Raw genomic sequence first — 25,586 nt, 5'->3', positions numbered from 1 at the left:
GTAAATATATAAAAGATTTTTTAAAAAGAAACAAATATAAAGAATTTAAGACAATTCTGTTTGAAGAGAAACAGCAAAGCACGTGTTTGGTAGTCTTTGTATCTTTAAAACCTTCATTTAATTATTTAACAAACTGAAGCCATAACCTGTTAGCCACTTGGAAACTTCTGCTAATGTATGCAGTAATAGTAATATTTTTTACTTAGAGTTGATATTGATCTTGGAAACTTTCACTTGTCAGTTTCCTTTTTGCTTCATATTCTCCTTTAAGATAGTAAAAATCTACTAGTACAGTCTAGGATTGTGAACTGGGCTATTTTAAGCATTTTCTTTTTTCAATAAACATATAAATTCCTTCTAATTCTTAAAAATTTAAATTCTTGTTAAAAAATGTAGAGAAGTTAAAATATTGTGTTGTTTTTTGTGTAAAATCACACCTTGATTCTGTTACGATATATCCATGCAGCCTAACATCTATGATCCCATAGAATAAACCATTAAAGGGTTAGTCAGCAGTGAATGCAAATTTACACATATGATCAAAATGTATATATCATATAATATGAAACAAATCCTACGACATTTTTTCAACCTGAATAGGACACACTTCAGAAGCTCTGTTAATAGGAAAAACCAGTCTCTATGACCAAAGATTGGATGACAAAATAGCTGAAGGTAAACTAGAAATCTCAAGGAATTTCCATTTATTCTGTGAATAATTAATGCCCTCAAAAGTTTTAAAATATTATTATTTGAAAATAATCTATGTAGCAACTGATAAGCATAAGTTTCTAACTAAGACTTAAGAGCATAAATCATGCAAAAAATGATGATGTTTGCATGTGGACAGTACTTATGTCATTTGTGATTCAACACTTTCCCTTTGCTTCTATGGGACAATTAAGACCTGACTTCATAGCTATTTCATAAGTTTACGTGACTGCTGAGTTAAAATCTCACACACAACAATTTTAGGTTACTGGTGAAACTGCTCAATTTTCACTGGGAAAATTATAAAATCTGACCTCCAAGTTGAAGCCTGAAAGTACCACATGACTCCTAAAGAATGCTGATAATGGTTAAAGAATGCCTCATCCAATACAGTTCTTTAAAATATAAAATTCAGTAGGAAACTCATTTTTAAGATTTTTACAAAATATAGATGCTTCATGTAAAATATTAAACCTAAAAGACAAATTGACAATTTATTTTTTTGACTTCTTTTGCAAATATTTCAGTCTTTGCTTGAGATCCAAATGGGAAGGCCATTCTGTAAATCAAATCAGTGTGAGGTTCTGGCCACTTAAGTATCCTGGACCGATGTTATGTATTCCTGACACTATGGAGCAAGAAGTGTGGACTATGCCAACAAACACAATATATCCTCCAGGAAAAGTCATCCTGACCCTTTTATTGTTGAAATTAAAAAATAAAACATACTTAAATACAGGTGAACATATAGGGCAAAACAGAATCATAAAATTTAATGTTGAATTAAGCAGTGAGCTGAATGTTTGGGTCTCCAAACTGGCTTGAACCCCAAACTGCTTAAAAATGGGTATGTTCACAGTTAACGGCAATTGGCTTATAGGTGAGAGAATGGTCGAAGCTGTTCCAGTTGAACTTCCAGAGAAATTCTCTCCTCAAGAACATCCTGAAAAAGATGCAAAGTGATGTTTCAAAGTATATAAAAATGAAGGCACAGCTAACAACAACTCAGCATCAAGAAAACAATTTAAATTTGTTAAGACAAAGGGAGAGTCACTCATATTTTAAGAGGATACTTCAACTTAGCAAGGAGTTTCTTTATATGTCAGTACTATTAAAATATGATCTTAAAATCTTTTCCTTACTAAGTAAGTCAGGGTAATAAAATGTTTTTTAATTATCAGAGAAAAGCCAATATTTGCAAATGATGTTACTAATGCATGCATTTTGCATAAAGCCTACCCCCTGCAGGAACAGTAGATGAACCAATTAACATTTCCCCTGGTGATGTTATCTGGTCCTGATAACTCCTGAACCACATCTGACTTTTGGTTTCACAAAGAATAAATTTATTCTGCAATCAGAATTTCTTAGCACTGTTGATTGTGAACAGTCTTTTCAGATAGCCAGCAAATCCTAACTCAACTTTTTTTTCCTCAAACATGCTGATAGTTTTTTAACCAGAACCATTTCCAATTTTGTACCATACTTCCTATTTTCTTTTCAAGATAGAGAGAAAAGTGATTTTAAAAATAGCTCCTATATACATGTTTCTATAGGCGCTTTTCGTTCTTTAGAAAAACAAGTGTCAACAAAATTTTCATTATCAAGGTAAGGTACTAGTAAGCTTATCCTTAGTTTTATAGTCTTCCTTTACAACAGACCAAATTCATAATCACAGAGTGACTATAAATATTTTCTCTGATCAAAGAGCTACACAAAAATATCATTCATTCACAGATATTTATCAAATCCTAACATGCGCTAGATTTTTAGGGATAGAGACAAGATGGTTACAAATTTATCTAGGGAGTCCTCGCTCACTTCTGACATCCTGCTTGAGCATTAACACATCCCTCTCTCTTTTTTCTCAATGTATTTTGGTTTGGAATTTGGAACGAACACACACACACACACACACACACACACACACACACACACACGTGGGGGGGGCACCCTGAACAGAAAAAATTATAACTTTCAGTGAGCTCATTTTAGTAGGGAAAAGAGACAAATGTGCCATAGATAATAATACCAGATAGTGTGATAAACGCTGGATGAGGGATACCAACAGAATGTTATGGGAACAAACTAACTCTGCATTCATTTTACACTTTCATGGACTCTTCTCTTGTCTTTGTGGTTTATAACCTTGCTACTCAAAGTGGGACCAACAGTCCAGCAGCATTTCCATCATCTGGAAGCTTATGAGAAATGCAGAATCCTCAGGTCCCTTTCCATATTTTTTTTTTAATTTTTAATTTTTCATATACATATATTTTTATCCCCAGGGGTACAGGACTGTGAATCACCAGGTTTACACACTTCACAGCACTCACCCCTTTCCATATTTAATATGAATCAGAATTTGCATTTTAACACGACCCCTGACTATATACACTGAGATGTGAGAGTCACTGATTTATAAGATATAAATGATTAATGTTGGTAGGCCATAAATGATTCTAGCTCATTTTTATTTGCAGAGATTCAAAGAAATCAGAGTGGTAAGAAAGAAAAACATATCCATTCCTCTCAAGTGTAAATGATGGGAGTATACATGGGCCATAAGCATCACTTCTACCTAAGGCTTGTCTTTCCTTTTTCACATGCAAAATGATCTCAACTGTCCCCATCTTCTTTAGACCAGTTTATCTCTCTTTAAGAGACTCTGAGTTGTCTTTGATAAAAGGATAAACCAACAATACTCAAGTTATCTTAGAATTAAGTAAGAGTATAGGGAACCACATATATTGTCCTGGTGGTGCTCAAGGTCACATTTCTTCTCTTGGGCTTCATTATAAACGTTCAGGAACATTACAGGAACAGTGTATTACAGGAACAGTAATGCCATATATATATATATATATATATATATATATACACATATATATACAATCAGATCAGAATTGAGTATACAAAATTCCTTCAAATATACAAAGATTCAACGGTGTAAAAAACATTTTAGATACACATTTCTCTTACTGCCTGGGAAGTTTCATACTAGCTTAAAAATGCCGGATCACTTCTAAGCTCCAGTTAACTGAGATTTCTGAGTCCACGGAATTCCCCAAATAAAGATTCAGAATACCTTTAATTGTTGCTGCAATTCACTATTCAATCTGGCCAAAACTGTGTTGGTTTCCTTATTGCGTCTAATTGATGCCTGAATTGCTTTCTTATCTTTTCCAACAGACCTGAGAAGATAAGAGGGCCAAAAAATATGATTGTCATTTATTTTTAAACTCTCTCCATTCTTCCCTGACCTCTCTCTAAATCCAGAAAGTAGAGGGAACATCTTTTGCCTTAATAGCATAGCTCAACATCATTAGCTCAGTTTCAGTGGTCAACCAAAAGTATCTAAGTTTCAGAAGATTAAATTTTATTGTTTTTGTTCTCATTCTTTTTCTGTAGAATCACCTGACTTTTAGTCCAGAGCAGGTAACCATTATTCTATCAACAACCACATAGTAAATATTTTAATCTGTGGGCCATATGATTTCTGTAGCCTATTCTTGTTTTTGGTTTCTTTTTCTCTTTTCTCTCCCTTCTCTTTTTTACACCACATATAAAAGCCATTTTTAGCTCTGGGCCTTAAGAAAACAGGCCATGGGATGAATTTGGCCCACGAGCCCTAGTTGGCTGATTCCTGGTTCAGGGCAACCAGAGTTAAAATCTTACTGTTACTCCATACTAATTTTAAAAAAAAACTCTGCTCTAGGGTTTGCATTAGGTTGTTAAAATGAAGCTGGAATCGAGCCAGATAACAGAAAGGGGGAAAGTGGGGAGAATATTACAACTACTCAAAAAACTCTCAAAGAGGAGCACCTGGGACCCTCTGCTCAACTAGAGAGCCAGTCTAACCATAATTTCCTTCATTCTGATACATTAAGTGCTGTGCTTTTTGCCCCTTTTGTCTAGGGACCGCTCTGATTACCTAGGAATTGAAGGCTGTGACGCAAGCACAGCAGCTAAGACACCTGTCTTCTGTGTGTGTTCATCAACATCTGGCTTTAATTCATCTTCTGATTTCAATCTTCTTCGAACAGGTTTAGGTGGTGGAGCAAGAGGTGTGGTGCCTTTGCTCTACAAGAGAAGAAGTCCGTTAACAATGGGGAGGTCTTCAAGACATTCACAGTTACTCATCATTTGCTTTCTTTACACTGCTTCTTCTCCAAAAATTAAAAGTCACCTGACCCACTTTTAAAAAAAATATATTTTATTTGTTTATTTGACAGAGAGAGAGATCACAATTAGGCAGAGAAGCAGGCAAAGAGAGGTGGCTCGATCCCAGGACCTTTAGATCATGACCTGAGCTGAAGGCAGAGGCTTAACCCACTGAGCCACCCAGGTGTCTTAGATACTCAGCAGTTCACTTCATTTCTAAGATCTTTGTCACCTTTAAAATCTTACAAAGTGAAAATGATGTCAGATAACTTTTTATATGTACAAAATAATCAATATTATAGAAGACATCACGTACCACATTGGCGGGAACACTAGCAGCTGTCTTTTCTTCAATTTTACTATCTGTTTTGGCAACTCGAAGAGAACTTGCAGAATCAGAAGCTTTTTCAACCTAGAGATGAATATATTATCATTCCTAATTATACATAAGCAGTATACAATTATGCATAAATATGTATGTTAACAAATTGGGAGAGTAAAATGTTAAGAAAATATTCATTCTCATAATAAGGATTGTGAGAAAACCCTGTAAAAATGGCCATTCTCTATAGCAGAAGGGCGGAGAGCAGGAGAGGGCTGAGGATGCAGCCCAGCACTGTTTGGAAAGTTCTTGTGGTGGGGGCAGGGGGATGCCTCTGCCCCAGAGACGTGAGTACCAGTACCCTGTACACACCTGTACTTCCCCTCAGGCCCTCCCCTGCCTTCCTGATAGTTTAGGCCATACCCCAAGTGGCCCCAGGGCTAGATAAAAAGTTTCAGGCTCAAAGAAGTGGCTAGCAGAAGTTCCTGTCACTAGATCTGAAGAGCATCTCCTAAACACTGTCTGTAAAGATGGAATCTGGCAGCCCGTGGTCTGTAGGTCTAACTAATGTGACTCACATCATATGCATGGAGTGTAGCTAGGGTAACCATAGCCATTTGTTACATGCAAATCTTCACCAAATCACACATCAGATGCGAGCCCCTGAGCATTGTTTTAGGCATGCCCGGAGGGTTGTTTGTGCCTTTTCCCATGACAGCTAGCTTCTATCCAGATTCTGATGTTTTTTTTAATGGTATTTATTTATTTATTTATTTATTTGATGGGGAAACAGAGAGAGAGAAATAGATATAACAAGTAGGCAGAGAGGCAGGCAGAGAGAGAGGGGGAAGCAGGCTCCCTGCCAAGCCGAGAACTTGATGCAGGGCTAGATTCCAGAACCTTGAGATCATGACCCGACCCAAAGGCAGAGGCTTAATCGACTGAGACACCCAGGCACCCCACCACATTCTGATTATTAGGCATTATACTGTAACCAGCAGGTATCAAAGGCCAATTAACTAATTAAGAAGCACAGACTCAGGGAATATAAATTCTCTAAAGCAGCAGCAGCAGATATTTTACTCGCTGATGTCCACTCTGGTATCTGCTCTTTTAGAGGTTCCTCTGCTTACAGACCTGTTATGAATATAATGTGGGAAGAGTTTCCCAGCAGAAAATTAAATAAGCCCTGAATACTGACCGGTAAGACCTCTGGATGTTTCTCGGCTTCATCATCTTGTTCTTCATTGACGTTTGATGCAGCAAATACTTCAAATTGGCTGAAATCTGCAAAATTTGGTTGCTCTGGTATCTGCTGAGGTGAGGTACTAGTGTGAGTGATTAGGCCATCGGCATCCACTGGGCGATGCACAACGGGACCAGGAGCCTACACAATGGGTCAGGATGGAGGAACACACTTCATTAGTCTATCACTGTCAGCAACCTTCTTCTTTGAAAATATACTGTAGAGATGCTTTGTTATCTGTAAATTCAGGAAGATGAGTGACAGTAGCATCTAGCTCTAAAAACTGTAAGTGGAATGCTGAGACACTCAAAAAATTAAGATGATAAACCTTCAGTAAGAAAGATACTTTTGCAAATTCTTATTGCAAAGAAAGTACATTAAAGGAGAGGAAGGGTCTGGTCTTACTCTTTGACTCTGTACTTGCATCTAACTTTTTTTCTTAATTAGGCTACTGCACAACAGTCTGTGCTTTTAACAAGTCTTTTTTTTTTTTTTTTTTTTTTTAATGTTTCTGGAAAGGTTATTTTGAAGTGTGAAAACCACTGCTCTAGCTACCCTCCCAACACTTCAGTGTACTTCCCTCCAATTCGTCCTCCCCTCCTTTGCCAGAGCAATCCTTCTAAAATCTTTAATCCAAATGTAACTTCTGGCCAAGCACTATGGAAATTACAGTGAATGAACAAATAAGTCGGATGCCCTAATGAAGCAGTGCAGTGCAGGATAAGAGACAAGTACACGAGGACTTAAGACAGTGTGAGTTTATGACAGCGGAAGTACAAGGTGCTACAGGAAGAAATCTTCAGGCTCTTCCCTGCTTGCCCTTTAAAAATTCTCTCTCCTATAAGACTTCTGTCCTTAGTATGATACAGAGATACTCTGCCCTTTTCCCACCTCTTCAGCCTCAATCCCCATCATTTGGTGGCCCCGATGAACTCTTGTTCCCTGGAATATGCCAGGCCACATCATTCCTTCTGAGAGGAGTGCCCTCTTGATCTCTCAAGTCTCTGCTTAAAGTCTCACTTCCTTCATTTTACTTAACATCTTTCCAATGTGATCCTTGACTTTACTGGTTAGTCAAGCTGTGCTGAAGCATTTCATAAATCTATCTAGCACAGCCGTTCTACTGTAACTGTTGTTTCTAAGTCTGTTTTCCCCACTGGATTGGTTCTTGAGTCAAGTGACCAACTCACTGGGTTTCACAGTTCAACCCAAGACAAGTATTCTTGCTGAGAGTTTAGATAAAATATTTAAACTTCAGTATCTTTGATGATTAAGAAACCATCTTTTTAACTTCAAATAATCAACTTCATTGTAGGAATCTAACTCAGAAAAATCAACCAAATTCATTCATGTAAAAGGCAGTTGGCCAGTCAGTCAAATAAAAAACTATCAGCTATAATCCAGAATCTGTCTTAGAACCTACTAGATGGAAACAATTTCAACCTGGCAGGGATGAAGTGGCCAACTTACAGTTCCTTTATGGACGGAGTAACATCCGGAAGGAAGTTGCAGTGAGGTCATGGAGCCTCTGCTAGGCCCAGGACATGTCCTGGGACATATAGACAGGGACATATAGACAGGGACATATAGACAGGGACATCTCCTATCTCCCAACCCACTGTTCTCTCCACTAAACCTTCCATTAGCAAGACATTAGCATTTGGTCCACTTTTAAAGTTTCTATCTAATCATTATTCTTGACTTCCAAAATAAGACTTAGCTTCCCTGAATAAAATGTTCATTAAGAATGACAATTAGGTAATTCCTAATCTTCAAAATAATTCTAGAGTAGAAGCAAACTCTAACAAATGTAATTGGTCAGTAATGAATACACTGGAGAATTACCTGTGAGGGCTGTGGTCTTGGAGGCACTGCAGGAGGATGGGCAACAACTCCAGCCTGTTGTTGTCCTAAGTAAATACACAGGTTGTCTTTTTAGTAAATACATACTCTGCTAGTAGAACAAATAGGTGGAGTGAATGTGATCAAATGATAAAGACTGCTAAGAATGCCTGGTAAGTATCAGGAGGCATTTGGTATCCTGTAAAACTATCTAGGTATGACCTAATGACCAAGACTAATGGCCTTTTCTCAGACCTCATATATTTCTTTCTTTTTTTTTAGGGAGTTGTTTTGTGTGTAGCCCAATGTGGTGCCTGAACATATGATCCTGAGATCAAGACCTGAGGTGAAATCAAGAGTTGGACGCTGAACTGACTGAGCCACCAGGCTCTCTATCTCAGACCACATCTCTCTTGTTCTATTGCACAAGGCATTCTTGATAAGCTTGTTTCCATAATATTAACCATTCTTGGCTTTCTTCTATTTCTGAATGTTCTTCAGCTATAAAATATGCAGACTTCCAAATTTTCTCTTTACATTTAATACTTCACTCAATCATTTCTATGTAAATGATTCTCAAATAATATAATCTTTCTTAGCCCACAGACCCAATGGCCTTCTATTATACCCTCTTTTCCTCATCATTCCAAAACCATAACATCCAAAAACAGAACACCATCACCCTCTGCTCCTAACTTTTCTATACTGATCAAGATTTATTAATAACAATAAAACCAGTTATATAAAAATTAAAACCTTGGAATAAGTTATGAGACTTTTCTCTCCTTTGTCAGCCAACTGAACCTATCAGCTTTCTCTTCTTGATCTCTCCACATGCTTGTTTTAAAATCTCTTGCAGCACCTCTCAGAGGTTCCTGTCTTTATCATGAAAACTCAAACACATTAAGGGAAAAAAATTTCCTCTCATCTGACACCTTTTAAGCTCAAAATTTCTCTTCAGATAATTAAAAAATAAGACACAGTAAGAGAATATAAAATAAAATGTGCTCTTTAACAAACTTTAAAGTCAAATAATAGATTATTATGGTTCTCTAACCCTTACCTGTGGTGACTGCAAAGGTCCGATTCATATCTAAAGAGGATGATCTGGAATGAGAAGGCTGTGGCCTTGGAGGGGGAGGTGGTGGTGCAGTATTATCAGGTGACGTTCCTGAATGAGACCTATAAAATTCATCCCATTACAACTGGTCATGCTATAGGTAGTGGAGCTTTTTTCTTTTTAAGCTTTCAAACTTGGCTAAACAGTTAAAAGATCTTACTGATGTGACAATTTTCTCAAGTGGCATGTAAGTATTACAGTGAATAAGGACAAGATTGTTTGATATACATTAAATAAGTAATTATTCAAGGTAGCAAATAATCTTTTTATGAAGCATAATTATGTATTTTTTCAAATTTCAAAAAATTTGAAAAGGAAGTTCATTATTAAACATGATAAACTCCATAGACACAAACCTAGTAACATTTTCCCATTCAATTAAAGATAGTATTAGTTTGAAAAACCATTATCACAAAAGGGAAACTTTACTTTCAGACATGGTTAGCTTTCACCTTATATAAAGTCTGAAGTTTGGTAAGTGGAAATAGAATCTGGCTCAACTACGTGAGTTGCCCATTTCTGTGTCCCCACAGGCAGTCTCATTATAATGGTGGCTGTGCTCATTCTGGACCCGCCCTAGAGATTCACATGTTTGCCACCAAAGTCTTCTGTATTATAAAAAGAGTCACATGGACTCTGGGAATCTGATCCTCACTTACAGGGATAAAAAGGAAAATAAAATCCAAGATGACTGAAGAGAAGTAATTATACAAAGAAGCAGTCTGAATCTGGAACTTCTTCCAAGATGCTATACTACTAGTCTCTCTTTATATTCTCCAAGAATGTGGCAAAAGGATACTTAGTATGTATAAAGATGAGGGGGAAAAGATGCTTCTGTCCTGCACACAATTTTTAGCGGATGCTTAAGCCCTTGTAGACAAATCCCTTGCCACCTTCATCCTATTTCATACCTTTTTTATTTATGCCTGAGAAGTTATATATAACGCAGATCTCCAGGGTAGGTAGGGAGCCCAACACTAGGTGCGTGCTTCTAGATGACATCTTAAAATACAGAATTCTGTGGCATTTGCCATAAGGCTATACAAGGAAATCTGTACATTTATTACTTAAACAGACTCTCAACTGCTGACTTACAAAAAGGACTATATTAAACTGCTAATCCTAACTATAACTCTTTTTAGGCCTTCCAGAGGATACCATGGGAACAATAAGGGCTCTTCTTGCTTTCCTATTAAAGTTGAAAAAGAATCAAAATTATTTTCCTTCTACTTAAATCAACAGGTAACTTAATAGCCTTCAGAGAACTGAAGAATAGAGGAAAATAATTCATACTTGGCTCTAAAAGAATTCTTAATATTAAAATGTAACAAGATATTTTAATATGCTTTTTATTGACAGAAATACTGACCTTTGATGAGTTACATTGTTTCCAATCTGTTCTGGGTCCGAAGTAAAAGAGTCTGAACTACTGTACCCATCTGCTAATAAATGGAATATATCCTATTTAATAACAATTTTTTATTCACTTCTTACCCTATATACTGTAAACAAATATAATAATTATTATTTCAAATCAAAGATATTTAAAGACTGGCTAATAGGTTAACAGTTCACCTGAGTGTTATTAAATGTAAAAAATTACATACAAATCATGTTAAACATGACATATTTAAGTTATAATCTAGGAAAGTTAATATAGGAATAAAAAATTGCTTAGACAATAATAAAATTTATGAGATAAACCAGATATTTCCCATTTTTCACCTCAGAAAATATCTTTTCCAAATCCTCAAAATCTTATGAAGGAGCAAAGTCCAAGAGGCAGACTAATGGCTGTGACGCAATGACAAATTTTAAAATAGAAAATCAGGGAAAATGTAAAGGAACACTGCTATTTCAAGGATTACAAACTGAAGAGACTGGTTATTTGGTTCAGTTTTACTTCAGAATGTGTCCCTTTCCTTTTTCTTAGCAAATAACTGAATTGTTTAATTGGTACAGAAAGGATGCTAAAATTAACATATTTCCATGTGGATGTACCAAGAGGCATCTCAAACTTGAGATGTCCAAAACTCAACTTCTGTTTATCCCCCCAACAAACCTACTGTTATCACAGCTTTCTTCAATTCCCAGTGGCTCAGATCAAAATTCCCTGAATTGCCCATGACCTCCCAAGCCCCATCCTGTATCACACAGGTAAACAAATCCTATGCTCTTTTCTTACAAAATACAGCCAGAATCTGACCACTTCTCAGCATTTCTACTCCTACCACCATAAGCCAAGCCGTCCTCTTCTCTTGCCTGTATTATTCTTATTGTTTTTTAAATCGCCTTTCCTGTTTTGATTCTTGCTTTCTTGTGGCCTGTTACCAATACAGCATAGTGATCCTCATTAAAAAAGGAAGGTCAGAGCAGAGCACATCTCCATTCAAAATCTTCTAATGGCTTTTTGTCTCATTCAGTAAAAGCCACTCTTACACTGCTCCCCGATTATTCCTCTACCACTTGCTACTTCTGCCAGCCAAATATGTTGATTCTTTTTTTGTTGTTGTTAAAGATTTTATTTATTTGATACAGACAGCAAGAGAGCAGGGGGAGTGGAAGAGGGGGAAGGAGGCTTCTAATCCCAGGACCCTGGGATCATGACCTGAGTCAAAGGCAGACACTTAACGACTGAGCCACCCAGGTGGTCCCAGATGCTAACTGATTATATTCCAGGTGTTTGCCTGCTGATCCCAGCAGAAGGCAGTTGTCTAAGCAGGGCTTCAAATGTGCTGTTTCCTATGCCTGAAACGTCTTCCTTCAGATATTCATAGCCGAGTCCCTCATCTCCTTCAAGTTTTAACCCAAATGTCTTCTTTTGGTAAGGTCTTCTTTGACCACCTTATTTAAAATGTCACTCCCTCTTCCTTTTCCCAGCTTTTATTCTTATCAAGTGTATTTATCTCCTAAGACAGGAGTAAAGATTTTTTTTTTCTCTTCCATCCCTTACAGAATGGAAGCTCCACAAAGGCAAAGATTTTCCTTCTGTTTTAACTGCTAAATCTCAAGTGTCTAGAACAGAGCCTGCCATATGCTATTCTTTTAACATATGCTGAATAAATGCATGTACACACAATTTCCTGTGAGACAAAGGAGTGAGGGGGAAAGAGTCCATGGACTAAATGTGGTTAACCAAGACGGATGACAAACAGAAGCAGGTCCAGCAGGCAATAAGTAACCATTTACTCATACAGAGGGTAGGGTATTTAAAAGGGTTGACTCATCTCCACTTTACTCAGTAAAGGTAATATGAAATAGCTATACATTTGAATTATTCAGATTCTAAGTCCAGACTTAATCAACTTCAAATGGAAACTGTAATACTATTTTTCTGCTTACCTACAGTATTTCCAGAAGCAAATTTCACCGATGAATTTATCTTACTTTCCTCAGACAGGTCAGATGGTTTCACAAGTAATGGGCTAGTGGGATTAGTATGATCTAATAGAAAATTAATAGGTAGAAGTACAAGAACTGAATTAATAAATTCGTAAACTTCAGAGTATAAGGCTTCATTTATATATTCCAAAGAAGTAGCAGATAAACCTCAGGAGATACAACACAAAATAGCATTTTCAATAAAAATATAAGCTTTTTCATATAGAATTTTGTTTTCTGTCATAACAGAAGATAGGGCATAACAAAAAAGTCAATTTACATGTTCATATTCTGTTAATTTTTCCCTTCAGAGTAATTGCTTAAAACACCACACAAATGGTTGTAAAATTAAGTAATTTATGATGCTGACTTACAGAGAAAATAAATATACTTTTTTTTTTTAAGATTTTAATTTATTTATTTGACAGACAGAAATCACAAGTGGGCAGAGAGGCAGGCAGAGAGAGAGAGGAGAAAGCAGGCTCCCCGCTGAGCAGAAAGCCCTATGCGGGGCTCGATCCCAGGACCCTGGGATCATGGCCTGAGCCAAAGGCAGAGGTTTTAACCCACTGAGCCACCCAGGCGCCCCAATAAATATACTTTTGAGAAAATAAATATACCTCTAACTAAAGCATTTAATCTAAAATGAGGAGAAACTTCAAGAGTTTAAGCAAAACAATGTCAAAGCCAAAATTTATTTTAACATATACCTTCTCAGTTAAAATCTGAACGTACTTTAAATCTAAGTTCATAGCAGTCATCATAAGAACCCACAGGGTTGGGGCACATGGGTGGCTCAGCCAGTTAAGTGACCGACTCTTGATTTCAGTTCAGGTCCTGATCTCAGGGTCTTGTGACGGGAGTCCTGTGTTCTGCATGGAGACTCTTTAAGATCCTCTCTCTCTTTCCTTCTGCCCCTCCCATTTCTCCTCCCCAACCCTGCCCCCACTTACATGTACTCTAAAATAACTAAATAAAATCTTTAAAAAAATACAAGCCACAGGGTATTAGAAAAGTCACATTTCCAAGTGTTCTTACTTTTTAAACTTTATAACATAAATTCAACAGTTTCCCTTTTCTTAAAAATTTTTAAAAGATTTATTTGAGTGAGAAGAGAAAGTGTGCTGGAGAAGTGACAGAGGGGGTGGGGGGAAGACAGAGAGAGAGAGAGAGAATCCTCATGCAGACTCCCTGCTGAGCTTGGAGGTTAACACAGGGCTGGATCCCAAGATCCCACAATCATGACCTGAGCCAAAATCAATAGTCAGGTACCCAAATGACTGAACCATTCAGGAACCCCTCAACAGTTTCCCTTTTGCAACTGTCATATTAACTGAACAACATATACAAGCATACATATATATGTATACTTCCAGAAAGTACCATTAAAAAAATAAAAAATGATGTAAGAAATTCGAGCCCTCAAAGAATAATTATTTGTGTATTTCAGTTAGATGCTAGTCTAAACTATAATCCAGCAACAGCTTCCTTACCACTGCCAGTTCTTTTCAGTTCCATTTCCTGCATGTGGATTTTGCTTGGAGTCATACGAATGGGAACTGGATGAACAATAGCAGTATCCTAAAGACAGATGGGAGGAAATACAGACTTTGCATTAAAAATGCCAAGCTGATACCACGAAATAATCAAAACTAACAACACTTTAAGTAGACTTTTTTATTTATGCTAAGGCAAGCATGAAAATAAATTTTTTAATTATAAGTTTTAGAATTACATGTGAAAAATCAAGTTCATTATGTGTGCCTAATAATCTGACTTCTTTTATAAAAAGTGCATTTTAACTTTTGAGTGGTTAAAGATTTAAGTGAAAAAAAATAAGATCTATAAAACTACCTAAGGTTGAAGACAATATTTAAAGGCAAAGTGTAAGATGATCTCATGATATTATATAAATCTGAACCTTTGAGGTTAAAGCAAACTATTTCATGAGAACCCAAAGACTAACAGACTGAACTTTTTTTCCCCTAAACTGCTGAAAAAAATTTGACATTCATTTTTTCCCCATATAAAACAAAGGTAATAGTGCTTGGTATATTGTAAGTCAGCATGATACACAGTTTCTACAGATTAGTCCTACAGAGCTATTTAAAATTTCCACAATGGCATCCATTTTTAAAGATTTATTTAATTTATTTATTTGACAGACAGAGATCACAAGTTGGTGAGAGGCAGGCAGAGAGAGAGGAGGAAGCAGGCTTCCCGAAGAGCAGAGAGCCCGATGCGGGGCTTGATCCCAGGACCCTGGGATCATGACCTGAGCTGAAGGCAGCGGCTTAATCCACTGAGCCACCCAGGCGCCCCTGGCATCCATTTTTAAAGGGGCATAAGTAAATCCTCCTCTTTAACATTCCAGTATTTTTCTTAAACCTTTTCATAACTGAAATATATCTGATATTCCTTAACTTCGTGAGTGGCAAGTCTAGTTAGTGGATTAAGGAAACTGGTAGTAGAGATTTTTGAAAAGAATGCAAACAGCAAAGTAAGAAGAGAGGACGAAGATATAAGCCTCTCAGAAAGAGAACAAAATGAGAAAGGTGCTCCTGGGGCCATATGCAGGCCTGGTCCTGGGAGCTGAGACCCACCGGGGAAGAACCAGAATAGGATGGAGCATTTGCCTTAACAGCAAGAGACCAGTACTGGTAAGGGGGCTCAGCTCCTTCTGTGAGGTGTCAGTTCATATTTTGTATATGCTGCAGCTAAGGACAGAACTTGAGATCCTTAAATTCTGAGTATCTAGCTATGAGTTATGTTTATGACTCAGTGTGAAGGATAATGACTTTTCAGTTTAAGTCAGACACCATTTTTGGTTGAAAGTACCAGGTAACACAAAGCTTCTGCTAGAGGAAGTTCCATTCTAGCATACTGTCTCCAATTTGACAGGTCTCCCTGGCTTACTGTCATAATCTCTACATTTAATATCAATTTATAACAAATTCTTTATTGCAATTATACTGATAGATCCATTCACAGTAATTTTCTGCCCCTACACCAGCAAGATTGTGGACAGAGCTCTGACATTTCCCTTACAACTCTAAAATTAGAAAGATTAATATTATAGTTAGAAAGATGAATATTATAGCTGGATAAAAGTTTAGATTTCTCACAAAATAATGAGTTATTCTCAGGAAAATATTTTTAACAATACACTTAAGATTTTCTTTGTTGTAGTTATGGTTATAAAAAAAAAACAGCTTTAGGAATAACTACTACTTTCTTAACTCACAATTTTAGTGGCAGAAATAAATGCCATAAGAATCAGAATTTAGCCTTATAAGGCAAGATCAAAGGAGAAAGAAATGATAATTCATGAGTCAATAAACTCTTATTCCAAAACCCAAACAAGCTAGGAAAAAACATGCAAAAAAAATTTAGTAGATGTTTTAATTAGCCATATTCATCTAATATATGTTCTCTGGGTGTATAAAATCAGATATATAAAACTTTTAACAGTTGGAACTATAAAGTAACCTATTCATATATTTCCAGTACAATACATGGAAGGCATGATAATGACTCAAAGAAAAGAAAATCGTAACTGTTCCAGCCATCCTCCAAATAATCTGCATGTTTCTGTGCACATGAATTCTTATCACATACTTCAGCCATGCTACCACTGGCTGTTGTGAGCCTGCGACAGTTCTAGTCCAGCAGGTCTGGCTGCCAGCAGGACACGGCAATTCCTTGCCGGGCTCTTCACAGATGACAGGCCTAACCTCCAGCTAGCATATGTATCAGAAACTCCGTCTGTGATTGTGATTTGCAGGATAGAGAGCTTTGACCCTAAGCGCTTCGACATTCAAATGAAAAACCATGAATGCCCATATGCTTCTGTGTCCCGAGCCATCAAATGCTTCAAATTAGCATCCTCTAATTTAAAAATAGAGAAAAAAGTATAAAGACTGACTAGCAGGCTCTGCCCAGTTTCTTCTACCTGTTCAAATCACCTCATCAACTTTAGGAAACCCATTCCTAATCACTCATGGCACATTTATGTCATATATTTGGGCAGCTGATTTTATGTATACTTTACTGAATGCATTATGCTCATCTATTGTATTTTCTCTTTGCCTTAAATCCCATTATCTTGTCCAAGTCCAGCCTCTCTACTTCTCATTTCTGTGTCACTCATTCTCTTGTTCTCTCTTGACACTTTGCATTGTTGCCTGAGTGATCTTCCCCAACTGCCTCTTTCTCATCCCCCTCTTGTCATGGTACTCCTGGCGGGCTCCTCATGTCTATGAGACTAAGTTCAGATCGTCAGTCTATCACACAAAGATCTTTCCAGTCTGGTTTCAACCACACTTAGCCCTGTCATCCCCCCATCAACATGTTTCCTCTATACTTCCAGCACACTCAACAGATCCTGCCTGTGATATTCTCTCTGCTTGTAATGCACTGTCCACTTCTGTCAATTCATAGCTTCTTTCAAAACTCAGCATACAAACATTAACCTCTTTTGTGAAAACTTTCCCAAATACACTGGGCTAAGTGAGCCCATAGTTCTCTGTGGCTGAACAACTTTGTTCACAGCCATATATAATTATCAAAATGAGCTATATTATAACCACCAACTTATCATGATTAAGCTGTGGTTTACTTAAGAGTGGATTTTTTTTGACATTTTATACTCCTAGAGAATATCATAAGCACCCAGAAGAGGGCTCTACGAAACCAGGTGAGTTAGCTGGCCATAATCAATAATCAAATGAACTTCCTTTTTATACCCTGAATTACTCAGTTCTATAGCACTCAAGATCAGGCATAAATCATAGCAAAGACTAGTGCATTACACTTCTTATCAGTATAGAATTTAGCAGCAGAAGCAGATTCTACCAGAGGCTATTAATGATAAGCAGTTCAACAAAAGCAATCAAGTTTCTAGAAATGAGGTATCAGAAGCTTAATTTCACTACAATTCTGGGAGCCTAATAATTATCCATTTCCGTTTGTATGTGAGATCCCTGCACTGTGTGATACAGATGTCTCTAAGTGCTACAGAGAAGTGTGGGGCTTTTCATAGACTTCCACTTAACTGAGCAAATGGCTAATTACCAAATTATAGCTTTTTAAAAATATTCCATTACATATTTTAACACTGTAAGGTATGTAAATTCATATTACAACTGCTGTGGCATTTTTCTTTAGGTGATTCTCTTCTAATCTGTATGGACAGTATTTACTCACAATTATTTACAGAAGACTTGCAAAGGATCATTTGGGATTATGGGTATAGGCTGTGTTCTGTAGAAGGCACTTTGCCAGGTAAGTATCAAATGAAGGATAAGAACTTAGATCCTCAATGAGAGCAAGCATTCTCCTAATGGCAAGTTTAAAGTAATATCACTAGTTGGGGAACAACGTTAAGATTTATCACCATAAAAGAAAAAAGATATTTCTAGGTACCAGATTATAAATATTTAAGACTGCCAACTTTATCAAGTTTAGAGATCTAAATTCAGGTTTAAAATAGCAATTAACTGGGGCACTTGGGGCTCAGTGGGTTAAAGCCTCTGCCTTCGACTCAGGTTATGATCCCAGGGTCCTGGGATCGAGTCCCACATCAGGCTCTCTGCTCAGCAGGGAGCCTCCTTCCCTTCCTCTCTCTCTGCCTGTCTCTCTGCCTACTTGTGATCTCTGTGTGTCAAATAAATAAATAATATCTTTTTTAAAAATAAATAAAATAAAATAGTAATTCACCATTTTTAATTTTCTACAGCCTCCTGCCACACTACAGATGACAAAAGAAAGTACTGAGTCACATAACTTTAAACACTAGAGCTAGAATTCACAAATTTGGATATTTTTTCTAAGAGGTTACAAGAACATCACTATGATGAAGTCAAATATTTCCTGGCACTTCCTGCCAGTTACAAATCAGTTTATTCTGTCTCTGAGTTCTAGGTTTTTATATATATTATTCTTTCCTGGCCTGACCAAAAAAAATCATAATACCATCAATGTTTATTTTCACCATCTCTTAAGGGTTGGAGAATAAAACAGAACAGTTCTGTATTCCTACTTTAAACTTGCCTTTCCAATAAAGCACTTTTATTAAGTATTTTAAATAAAGTTAACTTGACTATGTAAGTGTGAGATAAGAATAATATGGAGAAATAAACCTTAGAGCAAAGGTAAACTTTCTTTTAGTTTATAACCCCTGTCACTTCCCAAGAGACCTTAATTAAAACTGCTAATAAGAAGCAGAAATCATGTTTTGCTTTTTTATTCCTCCTTAAGTTTCAGGTTGAAACCAAACATTAATGCCCTCAAAATAGCAATGAGAAAAGCAAAGGGCACAGATGATCTACATATTAATAAATAAACTATGAAATAGACACTTAAAACACTTCCATACTTAATCTGTTTGAAATCACTATAACAGCATCCTATTTCAGACTTAACTCTTTAAAATTATAAAGCAAAGATAAGATCCATTAATTTAAACTATTGAAGATGAACTATCTTTACATGCCATTTCTCCCAAATCCACATCAAATAAGGCGTTACTATATTTGATTCAAAATTAATGGCCCTTTGATCAGAAACATCTCAAAAGATGTCCCTTTCTCTGTATCTTTTCACTCAACTCACTAAAAAAAAAAAAAAAAAAAAAAAAAAAAAAAAAAATCCTATCCTTACTCTCTTCTTTCCTTCCTACTTCCTCTTTTCTTTCGAAAGGTGACTATTAGTATGTCTCCCCTCTTTAAGAGAAAAAAATAAAAATAAAAGGAAAAGGAGGAGTGAAGAGTGAGAAGAATGATTAACAGCTAAGGTTTTAAAGATTTCAAATAATCTGAGGGACAGGTAAGTCTATATGAAATTAATTCTGTGCGGACAGAATTTATTCTTTAAATCAGGATGTGAACTTTGTAGCATTTTCAAAGCAACACAGTGAGCCACAGGAAGACAAGACAGAGGCTCCCTTGCACAATGGGAATCTGTGACCAACAACTCTGTATTTTTTTAGCTGAACTTGATTCTCTTTAACAGAACTCAACATACTAGTTAAGTCAAAGCCATTCTAACTGGACTGTTAAAATGAAAGATGACATTGCATATTTACATACAAAGTACATATTACATGATGTGTAAGCATACAAATAAAATAGTGTTTACTAAGGGTCACTACACTGAGATACACAGTATATGTTTACTAGAACATACACTTAACTGGCAAATGAAAACAAGGTCAGCTAAGTCAATTTTCACAAAATGCTTCCTTAGACACATATACTAGGTTTTAAAAACACACAGTTTTCTCTCATCAAAATAACTAGAAAATACAAAAAACGTGATTAAAAAAAAATCTTTCCACTATTAAGCACATAAAAATTGAAAGCCTGCCACCATTTCACTCTAAGCACTCCACTCAATCATGCATATCAGCTAAAAACCATAATGAATGGAAATTTGGGTTAATAAAATTAATTTCAAACAAGCAAGCTAAGTGATTGACTTACAGGATCAGCTGGTGCAATGTTAGAATCAAATTGGGTCAGAGTTTGTGAGCTTGAAGAGCGTTCACTAAATGTCTCCCACTGCTGAACAGACAGAGGAGAGACAAGTCAGCATGATGAGAAAGATGGAGTAAAAGATCATTGGAGAAGATTTAGCAAAGTAATTCAGAGGTTGCACTGCAAGTTGTATTTCAGAGGCCTAACAAAATTCTGTAATTTCTATTTTTCCATAAACATTTTATTCTTATCTATGCTGGGTCATCTTATAATGTAAGGAGAGCAGCTTCACATCAAATGTCTAGTAACAATTTATCACAATCTCAATGGAAGAGATTCCAAGTCTCACAGAGTTAAAACTCAAAACATAATATAGGAACAGAGTCTAGGTGGTATAAATGGCAACAAAGTAAAAATGTAAAGGGGTTTGTCTTGACTAGAGAAAGAATTACTTCAAATCCTTCTTTCAAAGTTCTAATGTTAATGGATCAATTTGGTGACGCTAATGAATCCTGCGTACCAAAGTTTTGGTCAAAACAAAGCAAGTCAGTGTGACTTGCCAGTGCGACCCCTGAAAGATGATTCTATTATGGACGTGCACATATTTTATACATGTGTCTAGATATTTAATAAAATATAATAGAGATAAAATGATTTTTGGAATTAATCTACGTTTGAGCTTATGCCAACCTGCAGCAAGTCAGCCCCTGCCATAAGCACTGCGCACAGGGCCATGCTGGACCACAAGACAGAGCTGCCAGTCGGGTGCCATCCCCACCCCATGCCAGAAAAATCAGAATGCGGCCACAATGAGAGCAAATCAAGCATCGGAGTATGTGTTACATAGAAAAGATGGATTTTGATATGAAATATTAACCCTCTAAAAGAGGTACACACACAAATAGCATACCTCTTAAAACAGGTGGAGTGATAAGTCAATATTAATTTTAGTAAGTTCCATTTGTTTTGAAGATCTCAGTAATAAAATAGCATAAGATTTTTATATTGAGACTGCATTAAAATTATCATTAAAATTTGCTTAAGAATTATCAGTTATCCTCTAAAGAAGGAAAAACATCTACACATATACAATATATACATACAAATGTTTACACACAGACACACCTACTCTAGTAATCAAAATCCTTTCTATAATTCAGTATGGAAAAGTATACATTTTTATGCTTCAAAGTTCGACTTACTATTTAAAATAGTGATATTCAATTTGAGAAGACATGTAGAAATTAAGTATTAGCAAATGTGTTGCTGAAAATTATTTACAAAAATAGATAAAATTTTCAACAACCTAATCCTGATGCATTCAAAGTGATTCTTAAAGAAAGCCCACAATAACTCACTTTTATCATGATGTTAGTGTAGTTTCCTCAGTAATTATTGTTGCAGGGGTAGTAAAGGAATTTTAAAAATCCTAATTCTCTAATTGTGAAGAAAAATTTAGATGTAGAAGACTTTTGCCCAAGAAAAGGCACCACCTATCCTATTTGGTAACACAAAGTGTTACTTGGTTTTGTAAGACTGTATGTAAATTTCCTGGAGAGCACAGACACCCTGATCTTTGTAACTTTAGTATAAGGGCTCAGAACACAGGCTCTACAACCAGACTACTGGAATCCTAGTTAAGCTGTATGACCTTAGGCAAGTTATTTAACCTGTATGTCAGTTTTCCCATCTGTAACATGAGACTAATAATGCCCAGATCATAGACCGTCGTGCGGATGTAGAAGTTAATACATGTAGAGAGCTTTCTGAGCAGAGCTGGTACATCAGAAGTGCTCCAGAGATGTTAGGGATTATTATTAGTGTTACCCAGTGCCTCCTTCAGATTCACAGGTGCTGAGTAAGTATTTGCTGAAAGAGTATTAGTACTTTGTGGTAGAAAGTTAAAACAGATAATTTAAATTCCATATTGTAAGTAGGTATCTTTTATAAGTATTATTGTTGGAAGGATTCAAAATTAATGTTAGTTTTATTAACATTCTGGTTTTCCACATGTAGTAAAAAAAAATAATGACATTCATGATCTTTTTAGCAAATACTACAAAATGAAACTTGCTAGGAATATTTAAGGGAAAATGCAACTACTGGAATCAGAATCTGGAAGGGACTCCATTCCTAGGCTTGAACAATCACATCACAATTTTACCTAGAATGAAGATGGGCTTTAGAATTGAGTTGCTTCTTAGAGAGTTGCTTTTATTTATGAACTGGTACCAAGGGAATATAAACATTTTTAATCTGATAGTACTTTTAAAAAATGACAAATGAATAAATACAGCAAAAATTAGTGATCTCAAGAAAATTGATCCTACTCTCTATAAAGCCTCAGTACTACTACATTCTTCTAAGGCTTAACTCCTCCCTCTAAAAAAAAAAAATACTTAAACGGCTGTTTTATGATACATGTGTTATAATGTCTGACACCAGTATCTGTGATCATGTCCTAAAGCAGCAGTTAAGTATTTTAAACTGGCCAGTTACTTCTCTGCTTTTCAACTGCCCAAAATTAACTAGTGTCACTTTAATCCAGTGCTTTTCAGCCTTTAAAATACATGGAAAGTATAGAAAGCTTAGACTCTTTTTCTTGAAAGTCAACAAACTTTTAGATTTGTAGCACTATAATGGTGATATCAAAAACTATAAAGAAATAATTAACTTGTTCACAAAGAAAACTGCCCTAACAGCCAGGAACAGTGGTTTTCAACAGCCTGGGGGCCTCAGACAATCTCTTTCTAATCAGAGGGGCCCTACTTCTATTGTTTTCTATAAAGGAATTCCAAAGTAATAAGGGAGCAATTCCATTTTGCATGCTATGCCTCATCTTAGAGGACTTTCTTTAACCACTGCATTTAACAGTGAAATCATTTCCATTTTGTACTGCATAGAACTGAATTATTATAAATAGCCTGGGTTGTAGTAAGTGCATTTTTCACGTGGAAAGCTGGATTAGCAAGTTCTCACATACCACTTCAAAAGCTAAGATTCCAAATATATTAATTATCACATACTTTGCTACAGGAATGAGAAGGCAGTGTGATACGGTGGGCGCCACAGCTGACTGAATGTCAAAGGATCTGTATTTAAACCTTACCTCTAGTCCCTCACTGGCTATGAGATATTTTGGCCAAGATATCTACCCCTTTGTTGACTTCATGCGTCTGCCCCATCTAACTCACAAGGTTTTAGCAGTAATGAGTGGTGGAAACCAAACGATAGTATTCATTATGAAAAAGTACTTTGAAAACCTCAGTCACGTAATTATAAACATTTATTACAGTCATAACTGGGTATGTTCTCTCAATTGTGCATGCACACCAAAAGAGCTATATGCTGAAATTACTCTGTCTGGAACTTCTTACCTTAAAACAGTTTAAGTTAGTAAAAGAAAAGGGAAGCTCTGCTAACCTCACTGCTCTGATTCAACTCAGGCCAAGTCTGGTTTAGTGACGGCATTGATGGAGACTTGCTTGGAGGTGCTTCTGCAGGAGAGCCTGAATAACCTACCTCACCTGGCTGATCCCCAACATCTGCAATTGAAAAATAGAGAAATTTTCTATAAACAATATATTTTAGTTTAGGAATATGTACTTATAAAAGAAATCCTAACAGAAGATTTTCACGAGTAGTAATTTATAGTCTAACTTCCCTTTCCTTATGTTCCCCAAATAAACATTTTAACAATCAGTCATGTAATACTTATTCTCTACTTGAAACCATAGCTTTCCATGAAAATAAAATACAGTTAGGCATAAATAGAAAAAAAAAGTGTTATACATAACAATAACTCAATAGGGCACATGCTTTGAATCATTTTCCAATAATCTTATAACAGTTCCCAAAGTGTATTTCATGGAATATTAATCATTAAGGTGCTTTAAAAAATTAGGCTTTCTGTTCAAATAAATATGGGGATATTCCAATTTCCTGATGGACCTTACCCCCATGCATATCTGTATATCAAAGACTTGTAATGTCCTACAGCGAATAAATAAATTTTATTTAAATCAGGTTTTTCCCAAACCCAGACCATTTTTATCAAATGAAATCCCTCCATATTCCCTTGGAATATAATTTGGGAACTGCTGATTTATAACTAATTCACTCACATTTTCTCTACAAATCTCCTGTTACCAAAAAGCAGCATCTATTGGCAAGACAGCAAAAGGAAAGAAAGACTCCCAGGCGTGGGCAAAGAGCAAAGTGAATGAGCCAACTTTTATCACTACAATTACATTACAATGTACAAACAGAAGGAATTTCAATGGCAACTGAATTCTGAATCCAATCTTCCCAAATTTTACAATCCCAGTCTGGAAATCACATAAATTGCCAAATTACTGGTGAATACCTAATCTGCTGAGAACTTGTATAAAAAATAAGGTACTAAAACTATTACTATCCCACTGTTTGACCATGAGCAAGATGAATAAAACAGCACCTGAGTTTCTCCAACAGAAAAAGACATTTGCCATTAAATGTTAGCACTGTACTTTAAATTCCTAAACAGAGAGCCATATAATAATAATTTCGCAGTGTAAAGGTTTTTACCTTTAGTAAATTCTTTACATTTTAGTACTTAACACATACTAGGACCTAATACATACTATGCACTCAAGTATTTATCTGAGTTCCTTTCAGGTTCTCTTTCATTTTAAATTCATTCTTCTTTACTGTTATTTTCCTAAAACAAAAACTATCTATTGTTTGAAAAAGTTCTCAAAATTTCTTTGCCCTATTTGTGTTACATGTCTATCTCAAAATACTTTCCCCATCTACTTATCCTGAAATGACTTCTTTATAGTCCCATCAAACTGAGAGTTCTAATTTACAGAACAGCATCATATCTTGAAAAATTTTTGTTTTCCTATCAAACTGAGAGTTCTAATTTACAGAAAGGTATCATATCTTGATAAATTTTTTTTCTAAGATCAAGAATAATTGCTTTTTTTTCCTTAATTCTATCCCTTTCTCAATAAATGCGTCAGAGTGGTACAAAACCAACACTTCCGATAACAGTCAATGAAGACTCAAACCTCTTAGAGAAAGACTAATGAAAAACTTATTTATGAAAAATAGCAGCAGAAAATCCCTCATTGGAGTAGCTTGTGGTTTTCAGTGTAAATGACAATTATAGATTTTTTTTTCTATGATAACCAGTGGAAAGGAACTTAAGAAAAGGAAGATAATGGCTATAAATTTACTATGTTAACTAAAAGTGAAATGAAGGTGGTACGTGAAGAAATGTCTTGTAGAGAGCCCCCAAAGCAGGTATTCATATGAAGAAAAATAGAATTAAAATAGTATTAC

The 25,586-nt window shown here is 36.0% G+C and overlaps 1 protein-coding gene across 7 annotated transcripts in view; it reads right to left on the bottom strand.

The window, feature by feature from the left end:
- Positions 1-1,385: 1,385 nt before the first annotated feature.
- REPS1 (RALBP1 associated Eps domain containing 1) overlaps positions 1,386-25,586 on the bottom strand; it is an 81,511-nt gene continuing 57,310 nt past the window's right edge. For 3 of the 7 annotated variants that reach the window (XM_059177421.1, XM_059177418.1, XM_059177424.1), the window contains exons 9-20: positions 23,685-23,806; positions 20,268-20,348; positions 14,280-14,367; positions 12,748-12,849; positions 10,775-10,847; positions 9,349-9,467; positions 8,289-8,353; positions 6,399-6,584; positions 5,192-5,287; positions 4,646-4,794; positions 3,800-3,905; positions 1,386-1,654 (exon numbers count right to left, since the gene is read on the bottom strand). In XM_059177421.1, the coding sequence (XP_059033404.1) occupies positions 1,586-1,654; positions 3,800-3,905; positions 4,646-4,794; positions 5,192-5,287; positions 6,399-6,584; positions 8,289-8,353; positions 9,349-9,467; positions 10,775-10,847; positions 12,748-12,849; positions 14,280-14,367; positions 20,268-20,348; positions 23,685-23,806 (1,256 nt within the window). In that variant the 3' untranslated portion in view covers positions 1,386-1,585. The remainder of the gene's footprint in view (positions 1,655-3,799; positions 3,906-4,645; positions 4,795-5,191; positions 5,288-6,398; positions 6,585-8,288; positions 8,354-9,348; positions 9,468-10,774; positions 10,848-12,747; positions 12,850-14,279; positions 14,368-20,267; positions 20,349-23,684; positions 23,807-25,586) is intronic. The other 4 variants (XM_059177419.1, XM_059177420.1, XM_059177423.1 and 1 more) reach the window with 4 other exon arrangements.

Source organism: Mustela lutreola, chromosome 6, assembly GCF_030435805.1.
Source record: "Mustela lutreola isolate mMusLut2 chromosome 6, mMusLut2.pri, whole genome shotgun sequence".
NCBI lineage: Eukaryota > Metazoa > Chordata > Mammalia > Carnivora > Mustelidae > Mustela > Mustela lutreola.
This window is presented reverse-complemented; position numbering and strand designations above follow the sequence as displayed.